Source organism: Mesoplodon mirus, assembly GCF_964341445.2.
Source record: "Mesoplodon mirus genome assembly, chromosome: 6".
NCBI classification, from domain to species: Eukaryota; Metazoa; Chordata; class Mammalia; order Artiodactyla; family Ziphiidae; genus Mesoplodon; species Mesoplodon mirus.
Genome location: NC_138982.1, coordinates 142,206,568 through 142,224,121, shown reverse-complemented (window position 1 = coordinate 142,224,121; position 17,554 = coordinate 142,206,568). Strand labels below are relative to the sequence as shown.

The 17,554-nt window shown below is 40.7% G+C and overlaps 1 protein-coding gene across 2 annotated transcripts in view; it reads left to right on the top strand.

Moving 5' to 3' along the window:
• Window positions 1-17,554, top strand: part of DSCAM (DS cell adhesion molecule) — a gene marked incomplete at both ends in the record, with an annotated part of 740,068 nt that overhangs the window by 464,718 nt on the left and 257,796 nt on the right. For both annotated transcript variants that reach the window (XM_082624816.1, XM_082624817.1), the window contains one exon: window positions 9,464-9,583. In XM_082624816.1, the coding sequence (XP_082480942.1) occupies window positions 9,464-9,583 (120 nt within the window). The remainder of the gene's footprint in view (window positions 1-9,463; window positions 9,584-17,554) is intronic.

The following is a 17,554-nucleotide window of genomic DNA, read 5'->3' as shown; positions in this document are numbered from 1 at the left end:
CTTTATGTCTTCCAAATATCAATGGATAGATATAAACTTTTACACCCACTCCCAAATGACTGCATTTGCTCTGTCCTTCATTGCTTCATCTTCCCCTTATTGCATCATGAAGCAACAAAGGACTTAGCACATACTCCTAACCACCAGTCCTTGGGGTAGTCACTGGGATGATGAAAGCTCATTTCCTCCCATTGAGAACTCCTGCTCCAGCGGGAATGAGGCAGATTCCAGAAGGGAGGGAGAAATCCTGAAGGATTAGAAAATATAGCAAGTAGTTAAGAGGAGAGGAAGGAAGACATCATGTTCCTGGAAGAAGGTCTGTTACTTTCAATGGCAGGAGGGCTTGACAGGGCAGATACATCTGTGTCTGGGGGAATGGTGTGCAAAATGGCAAAATGAAGGGTGAAACTTGAGAGCTAAGTCTGGTCCACATCTTGAAGGCTTTCTGTTCTATGGAAGAGGTCTGGAGGCCATGGAAATTTATGCAGAGATTTAAAGCAGAAAAATCATATGGTTCATGGCAGGACGAGTCACGCATTGGAATAAAATGAGTCTAGGTAGGACGCCTGAAGGGGAGTTCTTTGTAGTCCTCATGAGAAGTGATGATGTCTGGAGCTAAGGTGGTCATAGGATGGGCAAAACAGAAGATGCTTTGCAGGATTTAATGGCCAGTTGTGTGAGGGAAATGTGTGAGGGCAATATTTGAGAAGCCTTGAGGACAGACGTGCAAGAATTCCAGGCAAGGACTGTGCTGGGTGTTGGGTTGGGGAGTCGCCAACTCATCTGTTTCCCCTCTGCCCTTAGTACACAGTGATTGGAGCAGGGCACTTTCTCCCTGGATGACTAATGCCTGCCGTGGGTGACAGCCTCTCTTCTTGTATAGCTAGAGATCAGGCAGCTGCTCTCAGAATTTCAAATTTTAGTTTGAATGGTCAAGAGGTGGAATTTTATCACCACTTCAGCTAGATCACATTCTGGATAAGCTAAGTAGATCTTTTTTTGGTAAAATGAAGAATCTTATTTATTATTGCCATTTGGAATGAAGAGTGTTCCATACTGCACACTGTAGACTCACTAACTTTGGAACATAATCCGTCCTTTGATTCATGAAAAATATGCAAAGATATAGTTGGAGAAACAAAACCCACATAAAAATAGCAAGCCATGTTAGAGAATAATTATATGGGTTTTTATTTAAATCTTTAACTCAAATTAGAGAATGTTTTCCTCTTAGGGGCTTTAAAGTTTTCGGCCTGAGATGTAGCTTGGGAAAAGTAGAAATAGAATAAGGAGTTCAGAGACCTTGAAGTTGCCTTGTCTCCGTGAGGGTGGTTGGACAGTCTCCAAGTGACAGACTGCTAATGACAAGAGCTAATGACTTCTGATAAGGGAGAGGTCAGTGCCGTTTGATAGACTTCATGGAAGGAGTGAGCGCCATCAGCCTTGATGTATAAGTAAGGTTTAGAAAGAAAATAAAAAATATAGCAACAGAGTTTCCCTGGTGACGCAGTGGTTGAGAATCCGTCTGCCAGTGTAGGGGACATGGGTTCAATCCCTGGTCTGGGAAGATCCCACATGCCGCGGAGCAACTTAAACCCATGTGCCACAACTACTGAGCCTGTGCTCTAGAGCCCATGAGCCACAACTACTGAGCCCACGCACCTAGAGCCCGTGCTCCACGGCAAGAGAAGCCACCACAATGAGAAGCCTGCAGGCAGCAATAAAGACCCAACACAGCCAAAAGTAAATAAATTAATTTAAAACAATACAGCAACAACACTGGAACTTTCAGTAAGTAAACCAAGGTCCACATTTTTGCTTGTTCATTTTCTATATGACTGGAAACATGATTGAGTTTCTCTGAGTCTTAGTTTCCTCATCTGTAAAATGGAAATAATGAGACTTACCTCTTGGAATTGCTGGGAGAATTGAATCAGGTAACACTTGCTATGTCCTCAGCACCCAGATAGTAGCAGGGCTCTCCAGTTTCTCTTCATTTAATGAATGAGTAGAAGGAGGCCAGAGGCATTCAGACACATTTTCTGAGGTCAGTGAGGGATAATCAGCCCCAGTTAAGACACAGAGGCTGTGCCATCATTTATTTATTTATTTATTTTTAACATCTTTATTGAAGTATAATTGCTTTACAATGGTGTGTTAGTTTCTGCTTTATAACAAAGTGAATCGGTTATACATATACATGTGTTCCCATATCTCTTCCCTCTTGCATCTCCCTCCCTCCCACCCTCCCTATCCCACCCCTCTAGGTGGTCACAAAGCACCGAGCTGATCTCCCTGTGCTATGCGGCTGCTTCCCACTAGCTATCTATTTTACATTTGGTAGTGTATATATGTCCATGCCACTCTCTCACTTCGTCCCAGCTTACCCCTCCCCCTCCCCATATCCTCAAGTCCATGCTCTAGTAGGTCTGTGTCTTTATTCCTGTTTTACCCCTAGGTTCTTCATGACATTTTTTTTCTTAGATTCCATATATATGTGTTAGCATACGGTATTTTGTTTTTCTCTTTCTGACTTACTTCACTCTGTATGACAGACTCCAGGTCCATCCACCTCACTACAAATAATTCAATTTCGTTTCTTTTTATTCCATTGTATATATGTGCCACATCTTGTTTATCCATTCATATGTTGATGGACACTTAGGTTGCTTCCATGTCCTGGCTATTGTAAACAGAGCTGCTATTGTGCCATTATCATAGTTAGCCCGCCTGCTTGTTGCCTTGAACAAATACATGCTTGATGTGGGAAGTGATGGGGAACCTCAGAAGTCCTGGAACTGATTGCCTTTAGGGGTGGGAGACCAGTCTGGTAGCAGTCAGTGGGCTGTGTCTCTACAGATAAGGGAACCCAAGGAAGACCCCTTGGCCTGTCAACTGACCCCCCAGACCCCATTCCTGCTTCCTTCGCCTCTCTTATTCCTTCCATCTCTATCACAATTTGGACACCTATTAGCTGTGTGATCTTGAGTAAATTCCTTAAGCTATTTTTACCCCAGTTTTCTTATTCCTAAAATGGGAGAATAGTTAATAGGGGTTTTCTGAGGGTTTAAAAAGAAGAATGTATTTATCACAGCACCTGGCACATAATAAGCCAGCAGGTGGTAACTCCCTTTCCAGCTTTTCTTCTGTTTCTCCCTTCCTTCCGCTCACGTCTGCATGACTTTGGTGCATGATTGAGGACACATTACATAGAAGAGGCTGGGGGTAATCCCAAGTACCAGGCAATTAATTAGAATGGTGGCCTAGGGAATACAGTCAAAAAGGTAATAGTGCAATATATTTTTGCAGAAACTGAAGCAGTTGGGGATAAATTGTGTGTGGAAGATAGAGGTGATACCTGAGACGTTAAGGCTGAGGTATAGGATAAAAGAGTAGGATTGAACTGGAATTTGGGAACCCAGTTCTTGTTTATTCCTTACACCAGAGTCATATGACTTTGGGCCATTGTAAAGCTAAGCACATTTTAATAGTTTGCGTCACTGGGAAGATTTATGAGGACTTAATTTAAAATAAATTAGCTGTTATCATAAGGGAAGTTAAAAGAAAAAACCCTTAGCACCTATGCATGTGCCTGATGATTTACACTGGCAGTGGATGGATGATCACCCTAATGTCACATGCAGTTGGGTGACCTTGGCATAGATGAAGCCATTTTGAGGGAAAGGACTGAACTTAGTGGCAAAACACGCCTGCCCTTTGGTTCCTATTATTGGCTTAGCACCACAGTGAGGAAAGCTACCAACACTATGATTTCCTATCTGCGATTCCAAAGGTCAGTTTTCTTATACTTCTTTATACCTTATGACAGGTCTGTTGTTTCTGGCTTTTAATGATGAGCTGGCACATAGTGAAACAAACATGTTATCTAAACAGCCCTTACTTGACCTTTATTTGGCAGGAAAAAGAAAACTTATACAAGGCCACTATCTAGTTGCTGTTTGTGGACCCAATTTATGATACTGTATTCATGCTATCATTTTGCTTCATTCATCCATTCATTTTTCCAACAAATACTTGTCAAGCACCTATTTTATAATAGATGCTGTGAGTGCTGGGGATACAATGGTGATCAACACACAGAGAGCAAGTCCCTGCCCCATAAAACTTAGTAACAACCTAAATGGGAAAAGAATTGAAAAAAAGTAGATACATATGTATATGTATAACTGAATCACTTTGCTGTATACATGAAACTAACACAACAGTGTTAATCAACTACACTCCAATATAAAGTAAAAAGTTAAAAAAAAACCCTTATATTTCAGTGCAGGAGAGAGGCAATGAACATACAGATGATGTCAGGTGTCTACCTGTGGTATGAAAAGTAAAGCTTGATAGGAAGATTGAGAGTGATAAGGGAATGGAATTTTCAGATGCACAGGGTAAGCCTTTCTGAAGAGATTTTTGAAAAGAGACTTGACCAAAGTGAGGGGGTGAGTCACAGGTCTCTCTGTAGGAAGCGAGTTACAGGCAGAGAGACAAACAGGTACAAAGACCCTGAGTCAGGAGTGGGTTTTGTGGGTTCAAAGTATAGCAAGAGACCAGTGTGCTCACTGTTTAGTAGGAGAGAAGTGGGGGCCAGGTTATCTATTCTGGGCATGACAAGAAGCCACTGGAGTTTAGTTTCCAGTGTCATAAATTAACTCTTACCTAGACTTTGATCAATTACTATCTTGACTAAATGCCATACAACAGAGAATGGCAATATTTATCTACACAGGACCCCCATCCTCCGCTGCCACCACCAAGTAGCTTCGGTTTACCTTCAATAAAACTGAATCCCTGTCCCTGTTGACAGATAGTGAAACCTACATCCATTCTTTGGAAATATATAGCTACTTAGAGGCCATGAGTTCCAAACATAAAACTCTGGACTGCACCTAACACTGAAAAATTCCTGTCCTATTATATACCTGTCCTATTCCTCCCTAAAAACAGCAAAAATAATTCTTCCCTTTAATAAACAGACAAAAGCCCCAAATCACGTATTTTAAACAACCCTCATCTTAAGCATCATGAAGCAGGCAGCTCTCTCAAAGGAATCCCTTTGAAACTTCAGACACTGTCAGGCTACATGGGTCCCATGACAGGATTTGGGTATTTTAGAACATATACATCTCACGTGACTCTTTTCAGGGGGACAGGAGTATTGCATGTGCATGCAATTATGATTCATAGAAATGTATGGCAACAGTGGCCTGCATTGCCTTTTGGGGATGCGACATAATTATTTGGTTGAACCCATCCCTTCTATCTCTTTAATCACCCTCATCCCCACTGGAAAAGTCTCTCTATTGGAAAGCCAACTATATTGGTGGATATGTTCACCACAAATAAAGTGTTCTGCAAATAAAAGGAAACCAAAATATAGTTAAAAAAAAAAAAAGGAAACCAGCAACTTTGAGGAATTATAACCGAGACAATACAGAGTCTTCAGTCTTTAGGTCCTATCATAAGTTTTGGCCAAAATCATGACAGTGCCAACTGTCTGCATCCTTCCAACTCCAGTTCTGTATCTCGCTGGCCAAAATCCTCCTGCAGTGCTCTCTGCTTTCTTCTGTTAGATGGTGCTTCTAGACCCATCCTCCTCAAAGACCTTGTGCATTGGGGTCACTCAGATCTGAGTTATTAACTGAGCCATGCTACTTTGGATAGGGTCTGTTTCCTAGTCTTTAAAACTGGAACAATAATATCCATTTATTGATTTGTCCATTCAACAGATATTTTCAGAATACTTTCTATGTTCCAGCACTGTGTTATGTGCTGGGGTGCGATGGTCTGCAGAAAGGCATGGTTCTTGTTCTCCCAGGTGTGCAGCCAGATGTGGGAGATGGGCATTTAAACCAGCAACACCAAACGTGTGGTAAAGGCTATGACGTGATAATGCAGGGTTCTGTGGAGTCACTCAGCCTTGTCCACAACATCAGAAAAGGTGTCCCAGACTACGTGAAATTTGAGCTGAGATGTAAATACAACTAACTGATCATTTGTTAAACAAAGAAATACAGAAGCCTATGTGAGGACCCAGGGGGAGCTGGAGAATAGATAGACTGGAGCAAAGCTTACAAGAGGAAATGTCAAGAGATGAAGCTGGAGTGCAAGGACCCAAGTTATAAAGAGCCTTCAAAATATCGTAAGGGGGGGCTTCCCTGGTGGTGCAGTGGTTGAGAGTCCGCCTGCCGATGCAGGGGATGCGGGTTCGTGCCCCAGTCCGGGAGGATCCCACATGCTGCAGAGCGGCTGGGCCTGTGAGCCATGGCCGCTGAGCCTGCATGTCTGGAGCCTGTGCTCTGCAACGGGAGGGGCCACAGCAGTGAGAGGCCCACGTACCGCAAAAAAAAAAAAAAAAAAAAAAAAAGAAAGAAAAAAATATATATATATATCGTAAGTGTTTCAGTTGTGTCAAGGGACAATGTGAAAGCACTGATGATTTTAAGCAGGGAAGTCACATCATGTGATTTCTCTCTTAGAAGGATCTTTCAGGCCACTGTGTGCAGAATGCATTCAAGTGGGCCAGTAGGTAGCAGGTAGACTAGTTAGGAAGCTGTTTCATAAATCCAGATAAGAGCCAGTTTTAGCCTTGTCTCAGGTTAAGTTCCGCTGAAAGCAGAGTGTGACGTATAGGACTGGCTGTAGATCACTTATTTGAGATGTAATTCCTGGATCCCAGAGTGAAAGAATGAAGGGAAATGAGACTAGGAAAGGAAGGGGAAAGTCAGTAGACGTTGCGTTCATGAGCTGGTTGCTGCTGTGGGCAACTGGGGCTCTTTCCTTCTGGGAACCTTCCAAGGCGTCGCACAGAACAGTTGTTCTCAAAGGTCGTCTCTGGATCTGCAGCCTCAGCATCACCTGAGAGCTTATTAGAAAAGGCAGTGTCTTGGATCCTGCCTCAGACCTACTGGGTCCAAACTTTTAGGGACCCTGGTCCAGCAACTTGGGTTTTAATCAGCTCTTCAGGTGATTCTGACACCCTCTGATGTTTGAGAAGCACAGACATAGAGCACACCTTAGAGTTGTCCAATAGGATTGGAGGATGGAGAAGCAGTACATTTATCCCGACGCCCATCCCTCACTGGTTGCACCCATGAAGGTGAGTGTTTGTTACTTTAGAGAAGGCCCTGAGACAGCAAAGAAAGACTCATGTTCTTGGTGTGGTGCCCTGGCAAAATGCATGGAACTGTCCACCCTGCGGTGCTGAAACCAGATGGATGGAGGCACTTCACCACACACCCCGTCTACCCATCATGACTAGGACACGGCAATGAAGATGAAGAGAATTTGAGGATATGTGACACATTTGCAAGAAAGAATCATCAGTACCTGATACAAGGAGATTAAAGAGGGGCATAGGAAAGATAATTCTCAATTTTATGGGCCATTTCCTTCAGTAATTGCCTTACACTTACAATATGTCAGTGGTTATTTTCCATGTAAACCTCTGTGATCGGTTTTTAAATAATATTGCTTTGGATTAGAACCAAATCGAGGGGAGGGATCATGGATCAATTATAATTAGACATTCTTCCAGAGGAAATGCAAGAGATTAGTTACCCTGCCCATTTGACAAGAGATTTCTTGCTCTTAGCAGAATTTGAGCCAGATAGACAGAATGTACATGATTGCCTATTTACCTTCCACCCTGGACAGAATGATTCTGACATGATGTCTTAAACTTTCCAATCTCCCCTTGTGGTTGTTAGATTAATTTTACTAGAAAACTTTGCTCTATAAAATCTCCAGCATGTTTTTCCCTAGGAATAATTTTCTCACCATGAGACACACATCCCTTATCACTTTTTAAAAATATATTTACATTTTATAGACTACATTTGTCTCAGAATACCACCTAAATGAAATAGAATTGCTCACTATGAAAAGACCCATTGGCTGTGCAAATTATTGAATTAAATAGTTTGCACGTTGGAAACTGTGTTTATTAATGATATGTTAAAGCTGGACACACCTGCATTTACTAAATTAACCAACACTCCTACAACACTTCATATCTTCCGGGCACTTCTGACAACTTTTATAATCTTAATTCATGTTATCCCCATACCAATGCTATAAAATGAGTTCCTGGTTTACAGATAAGGAAATCGAAGCTAAGAAACATCTGACAGCTTACACAAGATGACCCACCTAGAAGTAGCAAAGGTGGAGATCAAATCCAGGTGTTTAGCCTTTGCCTCTGTGCTCTTAGCCATCACTCTGTTATTTCTTCCAGAAACACAGCAGTGAGTTCCATCTCTAGCTGCTTCTTGTCTTGATTTTATTCCCCCCTCCTTGGCTGTTTGATGGGCAGAGTGATGTTCACTGTGACTCATGCCATTTTAACGTGCTCCTAAGATCCTAACCAATGTAGACTCTAAACTTCTCCTCAGTCCATTTCATGGGGTGGCTGGAATTCCTATATATCTCTAACACATAGGACCACATTTTTGCCTCAAAATGAAGAATTCTGGAAATTTCAATGCAGAGATTAGCCTTATCAGGAGTTGTGGAAAGTTGTGGGAAGAACTCCCACATTTGCTAAGTATCTGATATATGGTGGACATAATGTATGTCCTCTCATCTAGTCTCGTGACAGTCTCATTGAAAATCCATCCAGTAATTAGTCACTGATCTGCTGGAAAAGAGTTCTGGATCCTAACACCTTTAGATGCTACCTTTCCTAGAAGAATCTGTTTCTTCTCTTTAAGAGAAGACTTGAATACTCTTAAAATCACAATAACAACTCAAAACATTTATGTTCTCTTGGCAGGTATTTTTTTAAGCAGAGTACATGTGTATATTTTGGGTAGGGATGGTGTTTTTTTCAGCATCTCACTAAACTCACCAAATAAGCAGTTACTTGATCTGCTTGGTTTTTTTTTCAAATTGGTACTCTATAAAGCCTTCCTGGCACCTCACTTCAATTGGCTTCCATAGTCCCTTTTTGGCTCAGAAGGGTACTGATATCAGAAATAATGGTCTATGTGTCTTTATCAGATTTTTAGGAAACGTTCAATACCATGTTGTGTTCTTTACTGCCTTTAGGAAGAGACTATTAATTCTCCCTTCATCTCCTGTTAGAGGAAGAATAGATATTGGATGCTTTAAAAACATTTCATACCCAAAAATTCATCCCTGAAGATCTTCCATAACACAGATCCAAAACAAAATGTCACATTCCCTTGGTTTAGTCAAACTGCCACACTCCAGAGTCCAGTGCAAAGCAACTTCCATCTGCATCAGATCATTGATATAATATGAAAAATCACCTGCACTGAAATTGCTTCCTTAATTGGTCCCTAATTACAAATCATCTGCTTTATTTTCACATATATGTAAAGCATTCTTTGTACTTTCATGCTTGTTAAAATTCTTGGATTTCTTAAAATCACAGCTTTAATAATCTGCAGTCTTGTCTGAATAACTGGTGGCATTTCTCTCTTTTCAGTTCCTCCCAAGTTTGTGGTTCAGCCACGGGACCAAGACGGGATTTATGGCAAGCCTGTCATCCTCAATTGCTCAGCTGAGGGTTATCCTGTACCCACCATCGTGTGGAAATTCTCTAAAGGTATGAAGTTACTTGATTTGCTTGTTATCTACCAAATGTATGTCATATTCTAAAGGATGAGATGAGCATTTCTTGCAGAGATGTTTCTTACAAATATATACGTCCTGACCTCCACCAAGTGTATCCATCCTTCACATACACCCCTAGTAACCCACCTAAGTGTTTTCATTTGGGCCATGAAATAAATGTTCTTGTATAACATGCCCTTGGAAAGACCGCGTAGGGGACGCAGTTTATTCATGCAAGTTATTTCAGCACCTGGGAAAACTCTACCTTGACTATCTGGGAAAGCTCTACCTTGACTACCTATGTTGGATAACCATGATCTGCCTGGGGACCCCTGCAAGCCCATACACATGGAAAAAAAAGTATAAACTGTCAGAATTACTCATTGTTGGAAAATTATTTCCCCAGTATTTAGATAAGTAAGGGTAAGTGTCTTTAGAAGGTTAAAATAAAACTACTGGTTGTTTTATTTACCTAGATACCATAGATATAAAAAACTACCTATCATCTCCTTGGTAGTCTCTTTTTAAAAGCAAAATTTCACCCTTAATCTTGCTTTCTCTTCAAAGGCAAAGCAACGTTTCCCAGTATTAAGGTAACACTGTAAATGGTACATAAATTAAAATGAGCAGTGTTGGAAACCAATGAGGGAACCATTCTAGACATGGTAAAAATAATTTATTTCTATCTTATCACTTTCTCCAGGAAAGTTTCCTTAACTATGCTTATGAATGTGTTGGGAATTCTCTTTCCTTTCTCATTCACATAACCTCCTTCGGTAATTTATTAAACAGGTGAGGGCCAAATATATACTGATAGGATGAACAAACAACAAATACATAAATAAATCATGGGGTTTTTTTCCTAACAATCTTAAGACTTAAGGTATAGAGTGTGTTGCACTTTCTTATTGTGAAAGTAACAACAATCAGAGAAAAACAAATGACATACTTGTCACAGTTCCTTTTGGTGTATTTCCTTTAGGGCGGAGGAACAGAGGGAGGAAAGAGAGGGATAGACACCATTTGGTTGGGGGGAGAATTGATTAAATTTGTTTTAAATCCCTGAGATTACTCCCCTGTAGCATGCCACATACATTGTCCATGTGAAAAGCACTTTATCCCAAAATAAAAGCCTGTTATTCAGAGTATCTGCCTGCGTGACTTTTTATTTGGGGCCATACTTGTAGCCCTATGTTGCATTACATGGAAACAAGTAGCATACATTTGATTTAATGTACTTTATATCGATGTGCATGTAGTTTATATAGATGGTGTTACAAACATTTTCCATGGTGCTCATCTTCTTCAAAATTATTTCTAATGCTTGACATTGTGTGGATGTTCTTTCTTTCTCTTGGGTTGTTTTCCATTTCTCACCATTACAAACACTGCAGAAGTGAACATCCTCATGTGTTGGTTCAATGTGCATCTGTGTGGTTGCTTTCTTTTTCTTTTCTTTTCTTTTTTTTTTTTTGAGGGACCTCCATACTGTTCTCCATAGTGGCTGTATCAATCTACATTCCCACCAACAGTGTAGGAGGGTTCCCTTTTCTCCACACCTTCTCCAGCATTTATTGTTTGTTGATTTTTTGATGATGGCCATTCTGACTGGTGTGAGGTGATACATCATTGTAGTTTTGATTTGCATTTCTCTAACAGTTAGTGATGTTGAACGTATTTTCATGTGTCTGTTGGCCATCTGTATGTCTTCTTTGGAGAAATGTCTATATAATCCCTAGAAGTGAAATACTGTGATCACACTGAAGGCTCTTGGTCTGCATTGGACCAGGACACATTGGAAAATATTAGGGCAATTTACACACTGACCAGTAGTATGAAGATGTGTGTGTCTTGCACCTTCGCCAACTAGATAGTATCCTTTTTTTCCTTACTCTTTACTATGTGATGGGTGAATTGTTTTAATTTACAAATTCCTGTTTTAATTTACAAATTTAGATTACTAATAATGTTGAAAATGTTTTAGCCTTTGTTTACAGACCATTTCATTTTCCCATTTGGAGAATTTCTCATTCATGTTACTCTCACACGCATCTCCATGTCTCATTTATTTGAAAGAGTGTTTTTCATAGATTCAATAAAACTTTGTCTGTTATGGGTGTTATAGACATCTTATTCCTTCCCATCACTGAAGTGCAAATTAAATTATAGAAGCCTTTTTACCTTTGAACTTGATATGCAACTTAAAATCATTAATGAAAAAATTAAAAATTGCAGCAAACAAATTTTTAAAAGTTAAAATCCCCCTTTAAAAATATCACTCAAAAATAACCAAAGATAAATACTGCAAACTTTTTTTTTAAGATTTTTTTTTTGATGTGGACCATTTTTAAAGTCTTTATTGAATTTGTTAGAATACTGCTTCTGTTTTATGTTTTTGGTTTTTTTTTTGGTTTTTTTTTTTGGCCATGAGTCATGTGGGATCTTAGTTCCCTGATCAGGGATTGAACCTATACCCCCTGCATTGGAAGGTGAAGTCTTAACCACTGGACTGCCAGGGAAGTCCCGATACTGTAAACTTTCATCTAGCTTTTCAGACCTGTCTCCCTGGCAAATATATATATCTGTAGATATACATATAATTTTGTGTTTTTTAAAGCATTGCGAGCATGTGAGTCTTCCTGATCTACAGCCTTCTTTCTTCAGTTAATAATAGGCTATGAATGTCTTTCCATGGCAACAAATATGGCTGTTCACTGTGACTTTTTAATGTCTCTGTTGAGTTTCTATTCATACATCAATAAATACATCTAACTTCTCTTGCCTTTGTTAGGACTGAATTCAGTGACTTAATGCCACAAGGGTTTACTCCTTCTCATAAGAGGAGTCTGGGAGTAGAGAGGGCAGGATTAGTTTTGCTCTCCTGAGTCATCAGGGACCCACACTGTTTACAACTATCTCTTCTGTCACTCTTCAAACACATCTCCCACCATCAGTCAATGGCTACTAAGGTCCAGTGGCCACTTGCACATTTCTGTGGATGAGGAAGACCACAGAGAGAAGGCTCTCACACCCACCTGAGTCAGTTCCCTCTAAGTACCTCTCCAGACTGTGTGATGAATCAATTCTGCTCATGTCTCACCGGCCAGGTCAGCCCTCGCCACAGGGTTACAAGTTGTGTTATAGCTACGCATACGGCCGTCATGACTACAACCCAGGCTATTTCACTAAGGGGGAGGATGGATGCTTGGCAACCAGGTGTGTCCAACACTACTGTTGGATGTTGTGTTTTTTCCCAGTTTTTCACTATCGTAAAAATGTCACAGTGACTTCTATCTCATTGATCTCTGTACACATGTCCATTTTCTCTCTGGTGATAAACTTCTACAAGCAGAATTGTGGTTCAAAGAGTAAGCAATTTCTATAGATTTCAATACATATCGGCCACTTGTCATCACCTTTTTCATCTACCCTCCTTCCCACAGTTTATAGTAGTGCCTCTTTCTTATGATGAGAATAATGCCAGGTATTATGCTTGGTTTTTTAATATTTTTCAATAGAATAGGGGAAATGGTATATTATTATTTTAATCATGCAAGTAGCAAAGATGTTTCTTAAGAAAAATTTAGCCTTGCTTATGGAATATGTTTCCCATAATCAAATAGTCACTAAGAGCATAAGTGCAGTTCTTCTATGTCACACACACACACACACACACACACACACACACACACACACCCCAGACTCAGGCTGTTTCTCCAAGAGATGCAATTTAATCCTGAAGCTTCAGAATTCCAGAGTAAATGGCAGTGGTTTAAGGGCAGCTATTGCAGAAATGAAACAATCTTTCCTGAAAAATAATGTTATTACAGTTTTGACCTTGGGTCTGGATACACAGTCTAAGACATTCAATTCTGTCTCCTGATTTTTTTTTTACATGAACAAACAAGGCTGCTTGTCAAAAAGATATTTAAAAAAAAATCAGGGTTTAATACCATGGTGGACCTTACCTGTGCTCATAGAAATCGATAGCTAAGCAAATGTATGCCATTTATAGTGGAGGAAGTGGGTTTCAATTGCTGTCCTGGGGACCTGGACCATCCCCTTGTTAGCTGCTAAAGGGGAAAGAGGGGCTGCTGATGCAAGAAATAACTGATGCCCTGGCCCATGTGCTGCCTGGACATCTTTTGCTCTCTGGCCATCCAGAAATAGGGCCACTTCTGACCTCCAGGGATGCTTTGGTCGGAGGAATGTCCAAGGACAAGAGTCAGGGCATGCCTGGTGTAGAGAGTGGGAGAGCAGTGGAGAGTAGTTTATATTTAAAATAGGGATATCAGAGAAGGCCCCAGAAGAAAGTAATGTTTGAGCAGAAACTTAAAAGAAATGGGAGATGAACCATGTGCATATCTGGGGGGAGCACTGAAGGTCAAGGGGTCAAAGCCGGGGCAGAAGTGGGTTTATACCTGGAATGTTCCAGAAGCACCAAGGAGGACACTGGAGCTGGGTCCTGCTCACTCACTGCAGTGGAGTGAAAGGAGGTTCTGGAGGTCCCAGCAGGTGAGATTCCTCATTGATGACCCTAAAGATGTGGCTTTGCCTGGCGGGGGTGGGCGGGGGGAATGCAGGCAGTGGGTCAGAGTTGTGACAGCGACGCTCTCCTTTCTTCTGCTGCCCTGCGGACACCAGAACTTAGCAGGCTATTGGAGTAATTAAGAGATGCCATGTGCTCTGCCTACAGTTTTCAAAGGACCCTGTCGGCCCTAGGTGGAAGGCAGGAATTGCAGCTGGAGACCGGTTAGCAGGCCTTTGCTGTGATGTGGCCTGGACAAGCTGTCAAGAAGGGACGAGTAGTTGATTTCTGAATTCATCTGGCTGATGGATTGGATGTCAAAGAGAAAGGGAGCAGTCAAACAGGATGCCCGGGTCTTTGAGGACAGTGGAAGTGCCACTTACTGAGACAGCAATGTCAGGAGAGCAAATCGGCCCAGGATCAAGATCAGGAGTTTGGGCCTCATTCTCTGTAGACACAACCCAATTCTCAGCATACGCAATGATACATTTTCTAAGTATCCTAATTTTTTATCAATAAATGCCTTCTCCATGGTCAGGGCTTATCCTTTCCACGTTCTGCTCAGCCAATGTATGCCCCACTTTGGTATCACTTCAGTTCTATGTTAGATTGATCCCCTGCTCAATGCTACTCCTTTAGCTATAGTTTTCCAACGAGGAATATTCCAGATTCATTCTTCACAATGGCTTGCCTCTTGCCTTTTTGCACATAAAGTGAGTTTAGCTTGTAGGAGTTGGTAGCTTGCATTATTTCCTGGGAGGGAACAGAAGCTGCCTGATTTCTCCTTAGAAACGACTCTTTTTTTTTTTTTTTTTTTTTTTTTTTTTTTTGCCTGCATGCACTGAAGAGCTGACTTTGAAGTCCAGTAAATGTATAGTCTATGCCTTGATGTTATGCATGTGGGGTCACTTTTCCCCCAGATGTGTCATATTCCTATTTAATATGTAGATTCAAATCATCTTTTATGTAAGAAAATTCTTCTTGAATCATGTCTGTAAATATTTGTTCTCTTCCGTGCTCTGCATTTGTGGGTGTGTGTATTCAAAGTTTATCTCAAGTCACAGAAAATATACAAACTAAGACAACAGAATGAAATGATTATGTTCCGAGAGAAGGTGATGGGTGACACCTGGCACCAATTTGGGTCGTTTCAAGGGTTAGAGTGCAGAAGTCATCTTTTTGCAACATGTCAAGAAAGTTGTGGAATTAATTTCCAGATTTGTTCCCAGGTATTTTTGAAAACATTTTAAGGTGCTCAATAGATTTCTGTCTTTGTTCCTTTAAGATACGGATATTCTGTGTCTGCCCAGGAGGTAGCATGGTGACCTGGGTCTCCGATTATGGAGCCATCAGATTCCCTTCACCTGTCTTCCAGAGGGTGTCATGTCCTCTCTGATTTTTTAACTGATTTACTCCCATTTTACTTTGTTTGATATTTTCTCATGTTTATTCTCTACATCGTTTTCCCCACAAAGTCTGTTCTCCTTTGTGCTCTCTCCAATTTTGCCTTCATTATTGTGATTTTATTTTTTCCCTTCTTTCTCCACTTCCGCCAGCTCACATTTCATTCTCCCTTGAGCTCTTGCTTCATAGACAAATAGCTATTTTATTCACAGCTTTCATCTCAATCATGGCGTTCTTCTGAGGAGATTTCATTATAGATTTCTGTCTCTACTTTATTTTTCTATTTTCCTTGTAGTATCTTTGCTAGATCCTGGCTTCATTTTGAGTGCTCACATTTGAAGAAAATGCATATCCCCAGGAAGAGATTGCTTTGTGCAAGTATGTGGTTCCTCCCTAAACCCTCCTTCACTGATCTAAGGCACACAGCAGGTCCAGAGAAGCTGCTGCCACACCCAGCCTGTGCACACCATGGTCACTGATGTCTCTTGCCCCTCAGATGTGCTCCCCGCTTTCACGATGCATACCCTGCGGATGTTTGCTCAGAGTCCCAGCTGTGATCCATCTCTGCTTGTCTTTCTGCATGTACCTTTTTTTTAAAAACATCTTTATTGGAGTATAATTGCTTCACAATGGTGTGTTAGTTTCTGCTGTATAATAAAGTGAATCAGCTATACCTATACCTATATCCCCATATCGCCTCCCTCTTGTGTCTCCCTCCCAGCCTCCCTACCCCACCCATCTAGGTGGTCACATAGCACGTAGCTGATCTCCCTGTGCTATGCGGCTGCTTCCCACTAGCTATCTATTTTACGTTGGTAGTGTATATATGTCCATGCCACTCTCTCACTTTGTCACAGCTTACCCTTCCCCCTCCCCATATCCTCAAGTACATTCTCTAGTAGGTCTGTGTCTTTTTTTCCATCTTACCCCTAGGTTCTTCATGACCTTTTTTTTTTTTTTTTTTTAGATTCCATATATATGTCTTAGCATACGGTATTTGTCTTTCTCTTTCTGACTTACTTCACTCTGTATGACAGACTCTAGGTCTATCCACCTCATTACAAATAACTCAATTTCATTTCTTTTTATGGCTGAGTAATATTCCATTGTATATATGTGCCACATCTTCATTATCCATTCATCCGATGATGGACACTTAGGTTGCTTCCATGTCCTGGCTATTGTAAATAGAGCTGCAATGAACATTTTGGTACATGACTCTTTTTGAATTATGGTTTTCTCAGGGTATATGCCCAGTAGTGGGATTGCTGGGTCGTATGGTAGTTCTATTTGTACTTTTTTAAGGAACCTCCATACTGTTCTCCATAGTGGCTGTACCAATTCACATTCCCACCAGCAGTGCAAGAGTGTTCCCTTTTCTCCACACCCTCTCCAGCATTTATTGTTTCTAGATTTTTTGATGATGGCCATTCTGACTGGTGTGAGATGATATCTCATTGTAGTTTTGATTTGCATTTCTCTAATGATTAATGATATTGAGCATTCTTTCATGTGTTTGTTGACAGTCTGTATATCTTCTTTGGAGAAATGTCTATTTAGGTCTTCTGCCCATTTTTGGATTGGGTTGTTTGTTTTTTTTGCTATTGAGCTGCATGAGCTGCTTGTAAATTTTGGAGATTAATCCTTTGTCAGTTGCTTCATTTGCAAATATTTTCTCCCATGCTGAGGGTTGTCTTTTGGTCTTGTTTATGGTTTCCTTTTCTGTGCAAAAGGTTTTAAGTTTCGTTAGGTCCCATTTGTTTATTTTTGTTTTTATTTGCATTTCTCTAGGAGGTGGGTCAAAAAGGATCTTGCTGTGATTTATGTCATATAGTATTCTGTCTATGTTTTCCTCCAAGAGTTTGATAGTTTCTGGCCTTACATTTAGGTCTTTAATCCATTTTGAGCTGATTTTTGTGAAAAACTGAAACTATTTCCACTAAGATCAGGAACAAGACAAGGTTGCCCACTCTCACCACTATTATTCAACATAGTTTTGGAAGTTTTAACCACAGCAATCAGAGAAGAAAA